Genomic DNA, 18,621 nt, shown 5'->3' on the forward strand with positions numbered 1-18,621 from the left:
CGCCGTTCTCGCTAATTCTGCATGCACGGCGGCTGCCGCCTCGATCATAGGTTGGAGCGGAATCCATCGTGGGGGGTCAAGGTCACCAGGATGGTTGCCCCCAGTGTAGCCGGGATCAATAGCAGACATGAACCTAAGAGGTGAAAACCTGCAAAACTCCCAGCAAACACCTGCGCACTGACTACGTAGTCATACGTTACGGTAATGACGCCTGCATTGTCTGGTATAATGGTTTCTGGGAAGACTTACATGTAAGTTCAGTACTGATTTTTGTGCAGGTGAAGCTAGTATTGTTTGTACTACTGCTTGTGGCAAAATTCAGTCATGGTTTGACATCCAAAAATTTCTGCCAAAAAAAAGGCTAAATATTTCTGCCAAAAAGGTCAACACAGGAAACCCAGCACACATGTACTTCAACAAATACAAAATGTTTCTCAGTCCTAAAAATTAGTACAGTATTTAAGTTATGATTTTTGTTTTCTGTTCTAATTCCTTTGGAATAACTTAACTCCATCCTGTTACACAGAGGAAGTTGTGATGTCTTTTGTTCTTGTAATTCCTCAACTTACATTTCAATGTGAAACAACCTGTTTCATTAGGAGTGAGTCTAACTTCCAAGTCAGACTACTGTCTTAGACTTGTGTCTTGCCATTTCTCAGTGTTTAAGTACAAGGAGCAAGTACATGGCTTCCTACATAAGAAATGTTTTCTTCAGTCACAGAATGAGATCAGAGCCACACCAACACACTTTCCTGGGTCTCAGACTCCTCGGTTGGGTTAAGGCGGCCTAGGCTGATATTCATGTTCGACTTCGGGCGTGTGTCTGCACGATTGCCACATACATGTTTCGAACCCGAATCATGTTCCACCATGTTCGATATGACGTCATTCGAATAGAACGCGTGTTCGAATTCGGGGTTACCGGCGGTCATTTGTATGTTTTCCCTGTACTACTGTAAACCCGCGTTGTTACGCATTTTATTCACGGAGTATGACTTAAACGGCTTTACGCGCAGCTGAAAACAGCATAATTGGTCTTTAGAGTAATCCATGTTTACGTATTATCACTTTTTTATCAAATTTGTCCGAGGCTATTTTGCATATAAGTCGATATTTTTTAACTGTGGCGATTTTTTAACGAAAAATGACAGAAAAATAGCTGTTTCTGTCGTTTTTGGCCCAAAAAAACAATGTAACTGTCATTTAAAACAAAATAGCCTCGGACAAAAATAATAAATAGGGGGTTGGCTTTCTACTCGTAGAATATCATGATGAAAGGTGTTGTTACCGCTTGCGTGTAAAGCCATGAAGTAAACAGCTTTTTTTTAAACCAAAATGTTGATTTTTAACCCAAACATCCAGAAGTAGTAAAAACAAAATAACCTTTATTCAATGTCTTTCAAGTACTACTAGAACTGTGTGAAGTTTAGTTGTGGTGCGACCAAGCTATCAAAAGTTACAGGCATATGTATGAAATACTACTCATAGTATGCCATAGGCTGCCTTAACCCAACCGAGTCTTTGTTAAGTAAACTCAGAGAGGACACAAAATCAGAAAACCATAGGTCAACATCTTAGATCATAAATGGATGAAAGAATCATCAATTTGAATTAAAACTCTTTTCTTTGTGTAGGAGTTTGGAATTGTTTCTTTGGAATGAATCTGAGAACCAGTCAATTGTGTTGGTGTAGCCTTACAAGTATCTGACAATCACTTGATGCACAGGTGCAAAAGTTTGGTCGGCTTGGGTCTCTTTACCAACGTGTGAGCTAAAAACGATAACCAAACATTTTAGAGACCAAAATATCCAGGGAGCAACAAACTCAGCTAGAGATATTTTTTGGGCTTCAATACATTCTATCTACTGCTACTAAACATGCTTATTTAATTCCCTCTTGAAATAGAGTTTAGTCATCCAAAGTTTAAATTAATTTGACCTAAAAGCACTCCTCATTCAAATAGCTTGTGGCTATATGTGAAGTTTTATAATTTCATTTTTTTTGGCAAAATACATTTAACCCTAAACATTTAAATTTACCAGTGTACCAGTATAAATTTGGTACACTGAAGCACCAATAGAGTGATGAGGGTTAAGAATGTTCCATAACTCTAGTTCTCAGTGGACGCAGCCATTTGAGAGATTACAAATGTATACCATGGTAACATCAATAAACTCATGTTAAATTTAGAAATATTTGCTATTGGGAACAGAGGAAGAGTGATCTTGTCTGGTAGCAGTAGACAGAATAATCAACAGGGTTTCCAATATCTCAACAAGCTTAGGCGACACCGATTCATGTCCTTGGTTCTCGTATATTTCAGGCTCAAAATTGAGAGGCCAAGTTGAAAATAGATGGCTGAGAGCAAAAACGTGAATCTGACCAGATTATTCAATCTGTCAAACTGCTTGTACTCTCAGCTTTCCCTTCAGACTCTGTTGATTTTCAAGTTCAGTTGTTTTTTTTTATTTAACTCTGAGTACCAAGAAATTGAATTGTTTTTGCCATATTCCACTCTGGGATATAGACTGCACAGTAGGTCTGTCAATGGAGGGGCGTGCCAGTGTAATATAATGACTTGAAGAAGTTCAGTGTGAACTGTAGATCTCTAGCAGTGTACACATTTTATGCTCTCTTTAGTAGAGTGGGCTATGGTATCATCAGACTTGTCCTGCTTTTGGATTGGCTGTTTGTGGCAGTTTTTTTTTACCATTCTGACCAATCACAACATCCGTTTTTGACATGATTAGTACTTTTGAAATACTTTTTAACAGAAAACTTGTGACCAATCACTGACTGAGATAAACTGTGACATTATAAGTGTATATTGGAGAATGTATAGAGGGGAGTGGGTCGTATTGTTGTCTTCACAAAAAATCTGATTTTGAGAATTGTACAATTTTGAGTGCTGCTCATGGAAGACGATATTTCACAGCAGATGCATATGACATGATTGATATATTCAACTAAAAAAAATAACCTACCGAAGGATAGTCAAATAGGTGACCAAGTTATGCTTGGTTTAAGCTTTGAACATCTTTGAAGATCAATAATTATGTTACAAAATATATTAAATATGTGTCATAGGAGTTCTACTACATAATTAGTACATATTATGTATTATGATTTTTTAGGTGCAACATTGGATTACATGTAGTGCAATCACAGAATATTACAGTGTGCTTCACTTTGTTACATTGGCAGGCCCCTCCAAACAGGTACCATAAAAGATAATAATTTTTCCAAACTACGTTCCTCTACTGTGTAAAAAGCCGTCAACATACAATGTACTGTATACTCATTTCTGCGCCAGTGAGCATCACAGATTCCGACGCTAAAGCAGTAAAAGTGTGATCAAGACTGTATCAAAAGTTTCTTCTTGAAGTGCAGATACAAATTGTGCAGATGTGAGTATCTATAACTTACAGCTTAGTAATACCTAGTACATAAGTCTAAGAACACAAACACAAGTATATGGTGTAGAAAAGCAAGCAGCATGTGATGTGAAGTGCGAAAGACAACAAGTTTTCTTATCAAGCTTACACTAGATATAAAATTTTCATAGGAAGGGATTTTCTATCTTGCTAAGAGCACCAATTTTAGTTGATTTTTTTCTTTCTTTTTTTTTACATTTTTTTCTCTCTCATTTTTAAGTACAGAAGACAACATGCACAAGAGTTTGGAACATCATACATAGCATTGTCCTACTATTTTACTTTGGAAGTACACAAGTGCTGATCTGACTTTGTAGAGAATCGGAGCTTGCCTCATGCGGAATAATAGCTATCGTTTCGTTAAACCTTAAGGAAGGAACCACATCTCAATACTTTAGCTATCTTACAAAGGAAACAAAGGCCAATCTCTGACCACGTCTGCAACAGGTTTATAAACTTTACCACCATCATGGCTTTTTTATCACTCAATATCTACTTTTGTACCATAGAATTTAATGACCCCGTAAAACATTCATCACTACATCCAGGGACTATCACATGAAGCTCTGCAGATTTATAGCAAACAATGTGACTGTTATCACCCATGACGTGTTGTCATCGGGGTTGCTTAAAGCATGGACTTACATTCATAGGAACACAACGTGCAAAGATTTCGTTCTCGGACCGAACATAGTAACTTGTCATAATCATACATTGTAACATAATATACTGCAAGCTGTAAGGGTTTTGGGGAGAAGCAATGAAATAAATTTGTTAGCTTCCAATATCAATTTTGGACAACTTCTTTGTTCATTTTTGTTGGAAGCACAGTTACAGTACTAGGAGAGGTGGGGGTAAGTTGACTTCCTGGGGTCTGTATCTTTTTTTGTTGTTTTGTGTTCGGAACAGGGGAGCTTGTGCAGAATGTGCAGGGAAATGTCTAAAAGTCGTCGTCACACTATCTACATTTAGAGCTGCCTCGAGAGAAGTTCAAACTTGGCTCAGGTTATACTGAACAGTTTTATGTTCTTGTGTCTTCTACACCTACATGTATAACATACAGAAGGACACCCTCTCTTTCTACATAACTGTATGCAACAACTGCCATTGTGAAGAATTTTTTTAGTCCTCGGGTTACATATTTTTACCTACATCGCAAAATTAGATTGATTCTTGAGCCTGGGGTAATTACCTTGTGATATTCCTGAAATCTTTGAAAAAAAATACAGGGTTGACTACAGGCAATTGAGGCCTCATCACAGTATAATTGATGCTTCTATAAAAGATTTCTTGATGACACTTAACTCACAATAGCCTTTTTAACTGAGAATGGTACACATTTCCAAACAGATTATGGAAAAATTATGGTATCGTTTTCAAGATAATAAGTGGTTGACTTGTGATATACGAGCTTGCAAACTGCGTTCATACATTCATCTGTTTTTATCATATCTTGAAATGATCGTCGCCAAGAAAGCATGCCCTGTTGTTGTAGTAGACCACTTTCATCAGACTTTTTGATGAGCCCTAATCTGACTTTGCATCCATAATGCCGCAGTGTAATCATTTCTAACAAGATTTTATCTAACAGAAGTTTTTTTATCTTATTGAGGGTCAGGGTCGTGCACACATGTACAGGTCAAAATGGCCCAGATGCATACATAGACGTACATTTCATTCCAGACAGACTTTGAACCTCACATTTTGTAATTTTGTGCCCTTTAAAACTTCATAACCCTGAAAATGTACAGAAATCAAAGTTCTGAGGGAGCAATTTTTTCTGGCCCATTCTAACAGACACAGGAAATTATTTCCTTTTGGTTTGACATGGTGTGAATTAAGTTTTCAAGAATGAAAACAAATATTATTTCACAAAGTAAGGCCACACCAATTTAATTTGTTGTTTCTCGGATTTTTTCAGAAAAAATATGAAGCGACAGGGCGAATTAAAAAAAAAACAGGCCAAGGCACCCCATGATAGCCGGAAATGTTGCAATATGAGCTATGAAGTCAACATACCAGGCTGGTTTATAATTAAAACAATATATTTTGAACTTAATTTAAATGAAACAAAGTTGCATTGTTAAATTAGGAAGAAGAGGACTTTCGTCAACCATTCGAGCCAAAATATGTCTTTTATTGTGCATTTTGCAGTTGATTTAGAACCTTTTTTTTTGCAAATCAGAAAAAATTGGACAGGGCAAATCCGAGAAACAACAAATTAAATTGGTGTGGCCTAATGACTAAAAAAATACTGATACTGTTCTAAAAAAAAACTCAAGCCTAAAAAGCTAGAAATCCACAACAAAGCTTCCCAAACGAGTTGACGTAGTACCCTTCTGTACCTAACATATCTCCTGGCTTCTTGGTATTTGGCCGTGAACTTTAACAGGATGTGCAGTGAGTACGGACGCCTTTGGACAGATGACCCCAGATGATTGAAAGGGTTACATTTTTCTTTTTTCGTAGGTGACCGGAAAGGTCAGAACAATGTATTAGACTTTCCCAGCTTGTCTGATCTTCCGAGATATAAACGTATGGGCATGGCGTCGTTTGTTACGGTACTGCTCAGAAAATATCTTATCTCTTTAGATACTAGATGTTTTTCAGGTGAAGGACCATATTTTTTTTATTTCCTCCATCAGGCCACATCAATTTGATTTGTTGGTTCTCGTTGTTTTTTTTTTTCAGAAAAAATATGAAGCAACAATGCAAAAAGAAGTAATAATAACAGGCCTAGGCATTATTTTTCTATCTATAATGATAGCCCCAAATGTTACTTATGGGAGCCATAAAGTCAACATACATAACAGACTGGTTTAGAATTCAAACAATAAATTTTTAATTTTTAATCAAACCACTGCATTGTTAGATGGGAAAACAGTTACAAGTAGGAATATTGGGACTGTTGGGGCCAAAATATGAGCATTTTGGAGTTGATTCGGAACATGAATCTTTTATTTTTAGCAAATCAGAAAAAATGAAGCGGGCAATTCTCAGAACCAATTGATCAAATTGATGTTGCCTCAGACCAGAAATGTCTCATCACCAAGTCGTCAGCGGAAGAATGGCGGAGCAGGTAACGTTACAATAAGCACAATTCCAGGCGTCTTGGGAAATCCCTGAAAGTGATGTGTAGGCAGCCGGCTTGATTCGCAGCCTCGCATTAACAACCAGGTCCATGATCAATACGCCGCGCCGACGTGCCCGCCATGCCTATTCCACCTGCCGCTGACCAATGACGCAGAACTACACTCTCCGTCTTAAAGACATCGCCGTTTTCATGCAACCCGTCCAAATACGGCGCTAATAAATATGTTGAAGGCAGTTTGTGCCGGGAATTGATAACGTCCGAGACTGCCGCCGTGCTCGTGTCACTTAACTGTATCAGACCTCGGCAGCGCTGACAGGTTGGCCTGGATTTAGGGACGGAGGAACATTAAACATATTTCATATCGGCTCGCCTCCGGGAGATGTGGCATTTTCGGGCGGTGGTGTGCCCCGTGCACTTACAACGGCGTGCTAACACAATTGATAGGACGGTTTTAGACGGAAAATGGTCGAAAACACAATTTGAAATTGCAACTGTGCATTGGGTGCCATAATGAAATTTTGCCTTCCCTACTGTAATGTTGAACATTTGACACTTATATGTCATATAATTATATTTTAAAAGATTTCCGTGATGGCTTCAATGCTGATGCTTTTATCTTAGAAAAAGAGTACTTTTCACCCACCTTTGTTTTCAACCACCAAGAAATTGTTAATCAAACAACTGGATAGGTATGAAAACTGTCAGACGTTTCAAGTAGCATCCATTACTTTTCATCAGTGACTAACAGAAACTGTAGTTGAATGGGTTAGTTATCCAAAAACTATGAATTGATATCATTTTCACCTAATTCACATTTTATTATCAGTGCATATTATGATAAAGACCCTTTCAAATACAAATTCCCTTAGTCACTGCTGAAAAGTAGTGGATGCTACTTGACATGTCACTCTCACGGTTGTCAAAAGCTATCCAGTTGCTTGAGTTACAGTTTCTTGTGTATCTCATTACCTGGATGTCTAACCTTCATCAACGTAAGTTTGAATAAGTGATGAGGACCAGGGATTTGAGTTGATGAGGCTCGGGGCTGAACTGACCCAATCTAATCAGACTAAGATGAACAGGACACCAATATTCAGGTCAGCCCTTGCCACTTGCTAGACTTAATAAGGGACTTAAAGTTCCTCCCCAGCCATTCTCAACTCGATTAAGGAAAGTCCCTTTGGTGGACCAGCCGCACATTTTTTTTTCAGTTCACATCATTACAGAAAAGCTGAAACTGAGCTTCCATTTTGCCCGACGGAAAATATTGCATCATGTTCAATATTGCAGACAGAAACTGTTGACATTTAATATTTGCGGTGCTTTTGAATTTTACCTCTAGGGCCTCTCGAGAGGAAAATTAAGGACCAGTGCACTACTATGTCTACTCCTGGATTACTAAACAAAATTGTCTCCATAATTAGTTGATTTGCAAAAAAGGCAAACTTATTGTTTTAAATCTTATTAGCACTTTTATGCTGTTGTACTACATCAATAAACGTCAATGAAAGTTAAATCTTAAAATCTGGTTCAGTAGCTCTACCAGAATAGCTGTGGGGATAACATTCATTTGGTATACACCAGGCCGGGCCATTTGACGACTATTGTTGCAAATAGATTCCTTCATTAGACGGTGTGATATTGATTTTTGTATACGTGTTTAGGCAGCGTGAAGCCCGGTATTGCTGCACATGGGCCCCTAGCCATTTCCTTAATATCAGTCCGACTTTTCTAACATAGACACGTAAGACCCCACAGAACACTGACCTCTCAGTACATCCCCTGCTTCCTGATCTTTTTTGCACAGCATTTGAACTTGGCATTTAAGCACAAGTTACACTTTTCAAAGCCTGGGAAGAACATGACATGTTCATGACATTGTACATTTGTGATATAACATCTGTGTCCATAACATCACCAAAGTCCATAATATCGCCACCTTGAGAAAAAGTGTGCTTAAAGATATTTTTACTGCAACATACCCTAGGTACATGTATGTACATTTGAGGTGTGCAGGAGTGCATACTAAAAGTATATTGCAGTAAAAATATATTTAAGCACACTATTTCTCAAGGTGGCGATATTACATGTATGGACCCTGGTGATATTATGAACACGGATGTTACTTCCAGCCCTTTCAATCATTCCTTTTTGTGACAGAAAAAATATTCTCTTTTTTAACAAAATGAACCGTCAGTCTGTTGACGTCAAACAGCCATCAGTAGAATGATGATTTTGTGTGTTTCTGTGCAGCTCCGCCCAAATGCTCATACTGACAATTAAGCGTCTGGCCAAATGGTGGTTTTAATCATATTAATGAGCTAAGTGCCTATCAGAAACTGTATGGTCCATATATTTCTGAACCAAACATAAGCAACGGCAGTATTTACCTGCTCTTTAGCCTTTATGATGTTCAGATTTAGAGAAACACTGATAGAAAATGTAACCAGAAAACTAAAATGTTGCCTGCAACACATTATTCTTTAAACAGTCCAGTGCCCTTAAACTGTGAGGTAACCTGTACCATTTTGGAGGCTATTAGGTAGTATGCCCAAAGGCCTTGCTAGATAACTACCTCTGCTTCATGCATAACACTCGGCAAATACCTCCATCGAACCCTATCTTTTATTTCATCAAATGTGTGTAGGAAGACCGTTTCAAGATGGCTGGGTTGATCAATGTACAAGGGCGCTAGTTTGCTGAAAGCAGTTTCCATTGAATGGAGAAAATTAAGTGCGTACGGGCCCACGTTGAAACTCTGTTATTAACAGTAATTGTTTGGAAGTTGATGACTTAGATTGCAAAAATGTATGATGGTAGTCTTATCTGTAAAAGGCTGTTCATGACAAATTGGTTGTAAGATTACATTTCTCACGTCAGGTGTTAGGCTCAAATCATGTAGAATTTCTATGTAGCAAAGAAAGCGAGGCCTTCTGAAACTAAAAGACTGGAAACTTTCCATCAAGATACGGTAAAGCTGTGTGAACATGAGGAGTCATTGGCAAGCTCATTCTCGACCTGTAGAAGTGTTGACGCAACGGTTGGAGCCAACCTCCATTTTAGGACGGCTTTAGTCTAATCCTCTGCGGGGCCACATAGTCACTCAATCTGCAACCCATTTTACTTGTGGGATGGAAACCTGTCGACACGCGGGGAATGGTAAGCAGGTAATATGGAAACGTGTCGAAGGGCGATGGCACGGGGATTAGGGAAGAAAAATGGCCTAAAATTCACCTCTATTTACACACACACTCTCTCCCTCTCTCTCTCAAGTTTGTGCTTTTACATAGCTCAGATAAAATTGTATCTGTACAACCACATTTAACAACTATACAAGAAACGTAGGTTGGTTCCCCAAATATTGTAGATTTTGCGACATATTTTGTTGTTCTGGGCTAACGCTTTTCATTTCCTTCATTATTATTTCACTTTCATCAGTTAATGTTTTGTATGGATTTTTGATTATATAAACATGAACAAAAGAATGGTTTGTAACAATAATAATACTGAATTGGAAGGGGTCAAAAGAGTACCACACAAAAGTATTGTCACTGTAAAAGTGCCGTTCTTTCGTGCTGTAGCTAAAAGGCAATCTACCAAAAGTTATAGGGGTCATTTTTACATAGAGTCTGGATGATTTAACTTTCAAAGACCAATAAAATTTAAAACTACTGAATTTGATGTCTAAATTCTAATCAAACATACTCTCTCTTACACTATCATGATTTCTTTTAGTTGTAAAAAAAATTCCAGATGCAAAAAAAGGTTCTAGAAGTATACTATCTCCACATTTGGCATTGAACAGATTTTGGCACAGTTTTGAGTTGTTTTGATATTTAAGATTTCACCAGACTGAACAAATACACCCAGAGAATTGCCTTTTGAGTTAAAGTGTGTTCCCTTACCCAGTTCACTGTACTCTAGACTGAACACTGACTGTTGTCACAATGTCATGATCATCATACAATTTGGCCAGACTAGTCATTAAAATAGCACTGTGACAGTAATGGAGGTTAATATGACAACAATTATACGGTAATACAATTTTCACAGTAAAGAGGCAGCTTTGAGCAATTTTGTAGAGAATATAACCATATGTTCTTGTGTTTTTTGTAAGACTACACACAGTCTGTCCATCTAAGCTGCCCTTACCCTCTTATGTGAGTGTTTCACTGTACATGGGAAGCAACAATGCACAAGTACAATAGTTTCTGTAACTTACTCTTCCATCATCACTTGTCTTCAAGATTGTCACAGTTAATTTCATTACACCACACACCCTTATTACAAAGTGGGGACACTATTCCTGGTTTAAAATTTGCTAGTTCGTTTTTGTCTTGGATTGAAGTCAATTAGAAGTAATCATTTTTAACATACCAGAAGAAGCCATTATTTTCAAATGGGCCTGGAGGGTCCTGGATAGGAATGAGGGTGTGTATGGGGTTTAACCTACTCCCTGACATAGGATTGTTCATGCCATCAAGGTTATATCTTGTTCAGCATTATTTAGCAGGGAGAAGGTTAAATAAGAAGTAATCATCGTAAACTAAAATTGGTTGCTGTTTTTTTTATGTGGACTTGTTCTTCGCGATATTTGTATGGGAATTTTGTAGTTTATCTTGAGTACAAAGATTTCCTTTGTCAACATTTTCAAAGTTTCTAAAGGTGCTGTGTTCTTGTTCAAACATTTCCAGGCCCTCCAAAATGTATTGTTTCAATCTTCCACTAACTAAAACATACACACAGGGAATAACTTTCCAGGGAATTTTCATAAGACGTAACTTTTCACCATCGCTTTCAGCGTCTGTTCACTTTGGCCTGGTCTTGTGTAGAACGGTCAGGAGAAATCAGACATTCTTGGGCGGGCTGTTGAGAGGGCTTCTTGGTTTTTCATGGCCATGATCATCTTGGGACTTTGTTCTATCCTTAATAAAAGCATTTAGTGGTGGAAGACCTTTGGGCAGCTACGAGTTGTGAGTCGGCTTGCCTGGAAATAGGTAGAGATACTGTCAGTCGGAGTTTTGAAGCCTAGAAGAAAAGATCCTAGAAGAAAAAGACAGAATTTGAAATAAGACTCCATTTCTGTGTAGGAATTGGCATGAAGTAGTCTCTACTTCCGACAGAAACCAACAGCCATATGCTGATTTCCCAGCCTGACTCTGTCCTTTATAAGTTAGGTTGAATATGACTTCATGCCAACAGTGCTTCAGTATGTCAGTTTTTTGGATATTAACACTCTCTGGAAAGAATGTGAAAGAAACTGATACAAATGCTGCAAGCTATTGATTTTGTGGGGAAATCCATTGTACTGTACAATGTGTTAGATGCCATAAATGATGGAAGAAAAGAGGAAAGAAGCCTTACCTTCTGCGTTTTAAGATGGTGACTGCGCAGTGTGCAAAAAGCTTGACAGGCATCGGGTGCACAAGCTCAATGAGGTCATTTGCTGGGTCGTAACTACTGCACCGTGTCCTTCCCTTTCTTCACTTTGTCCTCGACCCTCCCGCCGGTGACGTAGAGTTTGTTATCACACGTCGTCACGCTGCAGTAATCCCAGGGGGCCAGAGACTGCGCCAGCTCCTGCCATCTATCCGTGTTGGGGTCATAACATTGTATTGCTTGGAATCTCCCTCCTACAGCATAAATGAGGGCGTTTACACTAGTGGCACTGAAACAAGACTCAGCCATAGGCATGGGAGTCCTAAAGCTCCATCGTTTTTTGCACCGGATCGTAACACTGTACAGCGTCGGTGGCTGTCTGGTCTGTGTCTTTCCCTCCGATCACGTACATTTTCCCCTCGCAGGTGGCTATGGCACAAGCCCGAACCCCCTTCAGGAGGGGAACCGACGGTTTCCACGTGTTGGAGGGGGGTCGTAAATCTCCACGCTGTCCAGGGACGGTAAAACCTGCAGGGATCCGCGGGGGTTCTTCCCGCCCAGCACGTACACCCGACCGTCCAGGGTGGCCATCTTGTGTCGGAACCTTCCCACGCTGAGAGGAGGAAGTTTGTTCCAAGTATTGAACTGAGTGGAGTACAGCCAAGCTGCCGTGGGGCTCCGATATCCACCCGTTATTACGATGTCGTTATTGAGTGTCGTGGCAGCGTATTCCACGGTGTTCTTCAGGTCTTTAGGCAAAGATGTTAACTTGCTCCATTGACTATACGCAGGAACAAAGCAGTAGACATCATTATTGTACTCACCATTGACAACGCGGGTCCCTCCTAACACCACCATTGCCTCGTGTAGGCCATAAGCAAGGCGCGGTCTTGTTCGAGGGGACGAGACCTCCCCTCGGGAGATATGGTACATCCTGGCCTCGTGTAGGATATCTCGGATTCCGGGGACCTTCATGACAACTTCGTCAGCTTCAACACTCCTCATAAGGTAGATTTGGTCCATGTGTGGGAACCTGATATCCTCCACGACCTCTTTCAGGAATTTTTTGCGCTGTCGCAGGTCGTGCTTGACCCATTTCATCACCATCTCGAACACCTGCTCCTCCTCTTGAGCATTGAGGTATCGTCAGAGATGTACATCTTCAGCAGATCCCCGGGGAGCTGGACAAATTCCTCGTCGTGTTGGCAGATCATCGGAAAGTGTCTTAACGAGAAGGCTCGCGACCTGTTGGCCAGTTCCTCACACGCCAACGTGTGGGACAGCACCCACACGCCCAGGCAGTTACTGGGCGTCAGGTGATCCGCCAGGAACCGCGCACAGGCGTCGCGCACGGGGAGGATCTGGAGAAGATTAGCTGCCTCGAATAAAGGCTGGGCGTTGATAGTGGTGATGGTCACTTTTGAACTGTAGGCAAAGTCCACCAGGAGCTGCAGTGCCTCGGACGTGATGCCCATGATCTCGATCTTATCCTTCTTGGTCTCCTCAAGTTCATTACAGAACATGTCCCTGAAGTAGCCGCTGCAGGACGAGAGAACGGCGCGATGGCAGGGGATCTCCTTCCCCTCGGCGACCAGTGTCACATCCATCAGATGCTTCTTGCTCTTCAACTCCTGTAACCCTTTCAAAACTTCCGCGGGATGGCCGTCGTAAACAAACTCATAATAGGCAATCTCAACACCTCTTGCCATGGCTGTAGGAATAGAAGAGAAAAACATAGTCATTAAACAGTCCAACTTCTACCATCATGCTTAATTTTAAATTACTATATCTCTTTGTCAATTTTCATTTTAAAACTTCCGCGGGATGACCGTCGTAAACAAACTAATAATATTAGGCAATCTCAACACCTCTTGCCATGGCTGTAGGATTAGAAGAGAAAGACATAATCATTAAACAGTCCACCTTCTACCATCATCCCCTTGATATCAGTATGCTTAATTTACTTATCTATGAATCTCTTTGTCAACTTTCATTTCAAAACTTCCGCGGGATGACCGTCATAAACAAACTCATAATAGGCAATCTCAACACCTCTTGCCATGGCTGTAGGAAGAGAAGAGAAAGACATAGTCATTAAACAGTCCACCTTCTGCCATCATCCCCTTGATACTAGTATGCTAAATTTACTAAGCAATGAATCTCTTTGTCAACTTTCGTTTGTCAGGACATGTTAGGTCTGTATAGCCTCTGTCACAAGGTAAGCCAATGACAAAAGAGGTAGATTTAACTTTGACAAATAAGTTTTTAGAAGGCTTACCCCGGTACCTCTTCTGCATGATTTCTATGCTCTTAAAATTCTGTAAGACTAAGATTACGTCTGGCTGTAAGCTATGTGTGTAGCCCAGATGAGATAGGTTAGGTCAAACAAGACAGTGTTTATGAAATTCGTGTTTTGCCATATTACCCAGAATCCCGAGGGTATATGCACCGATCAGTGCATGAGGAAACTTAATTAGCTGTCATTAGGTCTGTTTAATGAAACTGACGGACTTACTGTGTCAAAGGGTCAAAACTTTTATTCTAAAGAAAATCTCAATTTTTTTAATGTATAGTCAATGCAAAGGAAGTATGGTCATTTACTGAATGGCTGATAGCTTGGTTTTGATCCTGTTTTTATGCGGGAGAAATATATACATTGCTTGGTTCCATTCTATATGGTATCCCTTGCAACTATCCTTCTGTTGTCTGTTCTAAACAGCCCTGGTGCTGGATTGTGTACTTATTCCTCAGGTTTGCAGTATCTCTGGTGTGACTCAGTGTTATCACTATCAGTACCACACAGGCTATATACCGTTTAGCCTGTCATATATCCCACAGCTCCATGCCAGTCAACACAAAAACACAAAGCTTATGCCAATGAATGAACCAGCAAGCTACTGAATGGTGGATCAAAACTGGACAAACTGTCTTTCACACCAGTAATCCAGTGATGTCAAGAATTAGAATGCACAGAATTAGAATGAAGTTGTACCAAGAAAGATTCGAGTTAGGACACTGAATTTACTGTGAAATATCTGTAATAATATTTTGGACTGTTTTGATGTGTTGTGTTTCAAGAAAACCATTTACAAAGACAGAGAAGTAAAATATTTTTTACATCAAAACGTGAATGACTTACCTAAGATAGATGTGACCTATGAATAGCAGTCATTATTATTTCTTTTGCACATCAACTGTTATCTGTTAGCATTATCTTGAATGAATTTTGATCCATCATATGACCAAAAAGTTAATTCATACATACCTCATTTCAGGTGCGATTTCTGATTCCTTCTGTGCTTACTATTTGCTGTTACTATATTTGTACTCGTGTCGCTTGTAAAAAGGTGGCTAGGCTTGTGTCCCGATACGGGCATGAAAAGCCCATCCACCCACACAAACCTAGTCGTAACTATGGTTATCTTTGGTGTAGATTAACTGTGCCCTTCCCATAGGCGCCTAACACAGTGTGTGGGTGGGTAGCGGATGAACAGGGCCTCGGTGAACTTGAGTTACCCAGACTCCTTTCCTTCACGCACTTTGGCAGCTTCCTGATTTACAATGTCAAGTTCATTTTCAACCGCACGGCGTTGGTAATTCAAGTCTTAATGCCTGCCCAGAATCTTTCCCCACCGTGTCCTAATCTGACCTTTTCCCATACCCTTTCCCGTCCACCTTCATACCAAGGTTGTGCAGGAGTGGAAAAACAAACTACGTCTCACACTCGACATGACAGGAGAGCGGGAAGATCCGCCACGCCGCACGCTATGTATCCGTACCGAGCTTAACCAGATTTCCCACCTGTGACTTCACGTTTAGAGCAATCCGGCTCAAGCTCCGGCCATGATTTTTTGTGGCATTTAGATAAAGAGCTGTGTCCATGTGGGCAACAGTTGCAAATCTTGTATGCTTGTCTTATCCCAACCCTTCCATGCTCTTTTCAAGAAAATGTCTGTTAAAGGGAAAGGGAAAGCATCCAACCTCAGAATGAGGTAACATGCATACCACAAAACAATTCAACATATGTATCCAATAGACCTAGTCCTAATTAAGAAAATGAGCTTTGAAATCAGCAACAGATAATGCAACATTTGAAGGGAATGGCAGAAGAAACAGAAGACAATTTATTTTCAATCTAATTCTTCCTACATTTTGCGTAAAAAAGGGATAAAAACTGCTGGTTACATGGTAGTAATGTAAAAGAAAACATGAACAAGAAGGATTCCGCTCCAACCCAAATGGTAAATGGACCAGCCCTGAGACATTAAAAGATAGGACACCTGCTACTAGGATTACAGAACTGCAATCTGTACAGCTACCATCATTTCAGCACCCCAAACAGTGTCCATCAATCTATATCCCTCTGTTCAGTCTGATAAAGGATGCTTATCTAGATGAACAAGCAATATGCAACAAGATCTCAACCAGGGTGAAGAACCGTTTTATAACATGGTATTGCTATTAGGGACTGTTCAGAAATGGTTATGGGGGCATGCAGCAATAGAAAAAGCACTAGGAAGGTTGCAAAAACGTTTGCACAAATAAAATTGATGATACTTGTATTTGCCAATGTAAACAAGAATTCATCAACTCTTTCACTCCGCACCCCTTATGCATTATCTTGTTTAACTTCAACTTGAACAATTTTTTTTGTAAATATGGAAGCTGTAATATGGATGGCTTTTAATTCCCTATAATTTTGCCCAATTGTTTATTATACACAAGGATACACTTTTACATGATAAAGTACCTTATTTGCTGCACTTTCCTTTAGTTAAAAGAATTACTACAAAACTGCCATGGTTTCAGCACCAGGGACAGATTATGTTCATTTACTGTGCTAAGTACCAATTCGAAACACATTTGGATAATGAGAGCACTTTCAAGGGTGTTAGACGACTATTTGGCTGCCGAGTTGGCATGTTTTCGTCATAAATTGAATATGTCAAAACACTAGACAACATTTTGCCACTAGGGTGCGTTCACATTACTGAGTTTAACTTATTAAAAACCATTGTCATTCAAGATTATTAGTAATATCTTACTAGTAATAACTAACAAATTTATTATGTTGGCTAAGTAGGTTCTGTAATGCCTTAACCTAAATCTTTGGTTACCATAACTTATAATATAAATGTTCAACATTATCATTGACTTGTCAATGATAAAGCTCTGTTATATGTATGTTGTCACTTCATTCTTTTGTATTCAGTATACAAAGTCCTTTTTTTGAACCAGGTTGGGCAACCTACGGCAAAAATTAGGTTGCCCATCAGAACTTTAGGTTGCCCCACCAATAAATTACCACTTTCCTCAAATTAAGTAATGTTACATACATAAGCCTTTGGCAATATTTCTAACAGCCTTTAGTTAACTGATACTAGTAATAGCCATTAATACCTAAAATTAAAAAGCATCTGCCGGATACAGTGGTGCAAGCCAAGTAGGCATGATTGGGGGGGGGTATTCTTAAAATTCAGGTAGCACACTGGGCAACCTAGGTTCAAAAATAGGTTGCCCCAAGTAAAATTTGGTAGTTTGCACGCTGGTACTTTTTTGGTGCAATGTAAAAGATTCCTGAAAGATACTACACATGTATGTCTCTGTTAACTGTCCATGTCTTCCCTTTAACTTGTCAATGAGAGTTTAATAGTAAGTCAATGCTGTGCTACATGCTCCATGCAACACTTTCAATACAGATGCATCTCTAGAGGAACAGTGAGTGACTTTTGATAGACACAAGATATAGATTCTATATGCACATGTGGATGAAACCGTTTGAAAAGCCACATTGTATGTTATGTCTTAATGCCCTACATATCGTAGCATTATGTAGTCCAGTGGTCAGTGCCCCTGCCTCTGGACTAAAAGGTTGGGAGTTCAAATTTTTTTTTTATTATTGTTATTTTTTTACTTTAAAATAACAAAAGAACACAAAGTAGCTCCATGGATCCTCAAACAAAAACAAACAAAGTATATGGGTACAATGACAAACAATTATACTTAACAAAAAATAATGAAAAACAAATTAAGAAAGAGTGTATGTTGACAAACGGAAATCAAGACAGCTGCATTAAACAAATAAACAAGACTGATTATGTCTAAATTAATGAAAACTTAATGAAACAGTAGAAAATATATAAATAATCATAACACAAAATTTGAGGGACTTCAAATGGCTGTTGTCACTTACCCGACATGCATGCTACTGTAAAGGGTTGCAGTCCTCAGAACGGGATGTTAAATGATGGACCAACAAGTGAAATTGGTGTGCCCAAAGACCAAAGATATTTCAACAGTTTTCTGTGTTTTTCCCTTCTGCACCATATTCAAATTTAGAAGCCCCTTGGTCACATCTTCTATGATTCTATGTGTCGGTATGCCTTCACTCTTTCCAATCTGTATCTGTATAGCCGGTATAACCGCCTTTCAGCGTAACACACCAGCTTCACAGGCACGTGGAGCGGCGGCAGCTAGCTATATTACACCGATCGACTTATTACACCTAACTCTAGACATTGTTTAAAGCTATCTAATGACAGTGCCCCTACTGTGTTTGGTGACAGTGAGTTCCACTCTGCGATAGTTACTCTCTCTCTTACTTTCTTATACACCGTGTCTTTGATATGTATAAGAATCATGATTAATGCTTAAATCTAAGACAATTAGTCTAATCAGCAGAACAAATCCTATATTCAGTTCTTTTCTACAAGT

The 18,621-nt window shown here is 39.4% G+C and overlaps 1 protein-coding gene across 1 annotated transcript; it reads right to left on the minus strand.

Annotated features, from left to right (window-relative positions):
• Positions 1 to 11,888: 11,888 nt before the first annotated feature.
• On the minus strand, positions 11,889 to 13,616 carry LOC109480023 (kelch-like protein 24). Its single transcript, XM_019782166.1, is given in 5 exon segments — positions 11,889 to 11,987; positions 11,989 to 12,246; positions 12,248 to 12,393; positions 12,396 to 13,052; positions 13,055 to 13,616. Coding segments are annotated over 5 exon segments (1,722 nt in total).
• Between the last annotated feature and the right edge of the window lie 5,005 nt (positions 13,617 to 18,621).

This window comes from Branchiostoma belcheri, unplaced genomic scaffold, assembly GCF_001625305.1.
Source record: "Branchiostoma belcheri isolate BF01 breed outbred unplaced genomic scaffold, Haploidv18h27 scaffold5, whole genome shotgun sequence".
NCBI lineage: Eukaryota > Metazoa > Chordata > Leptocardii > Amphioxiformes > Branchiostomatidae > Branchiostoma > Branchiostoma belcheri.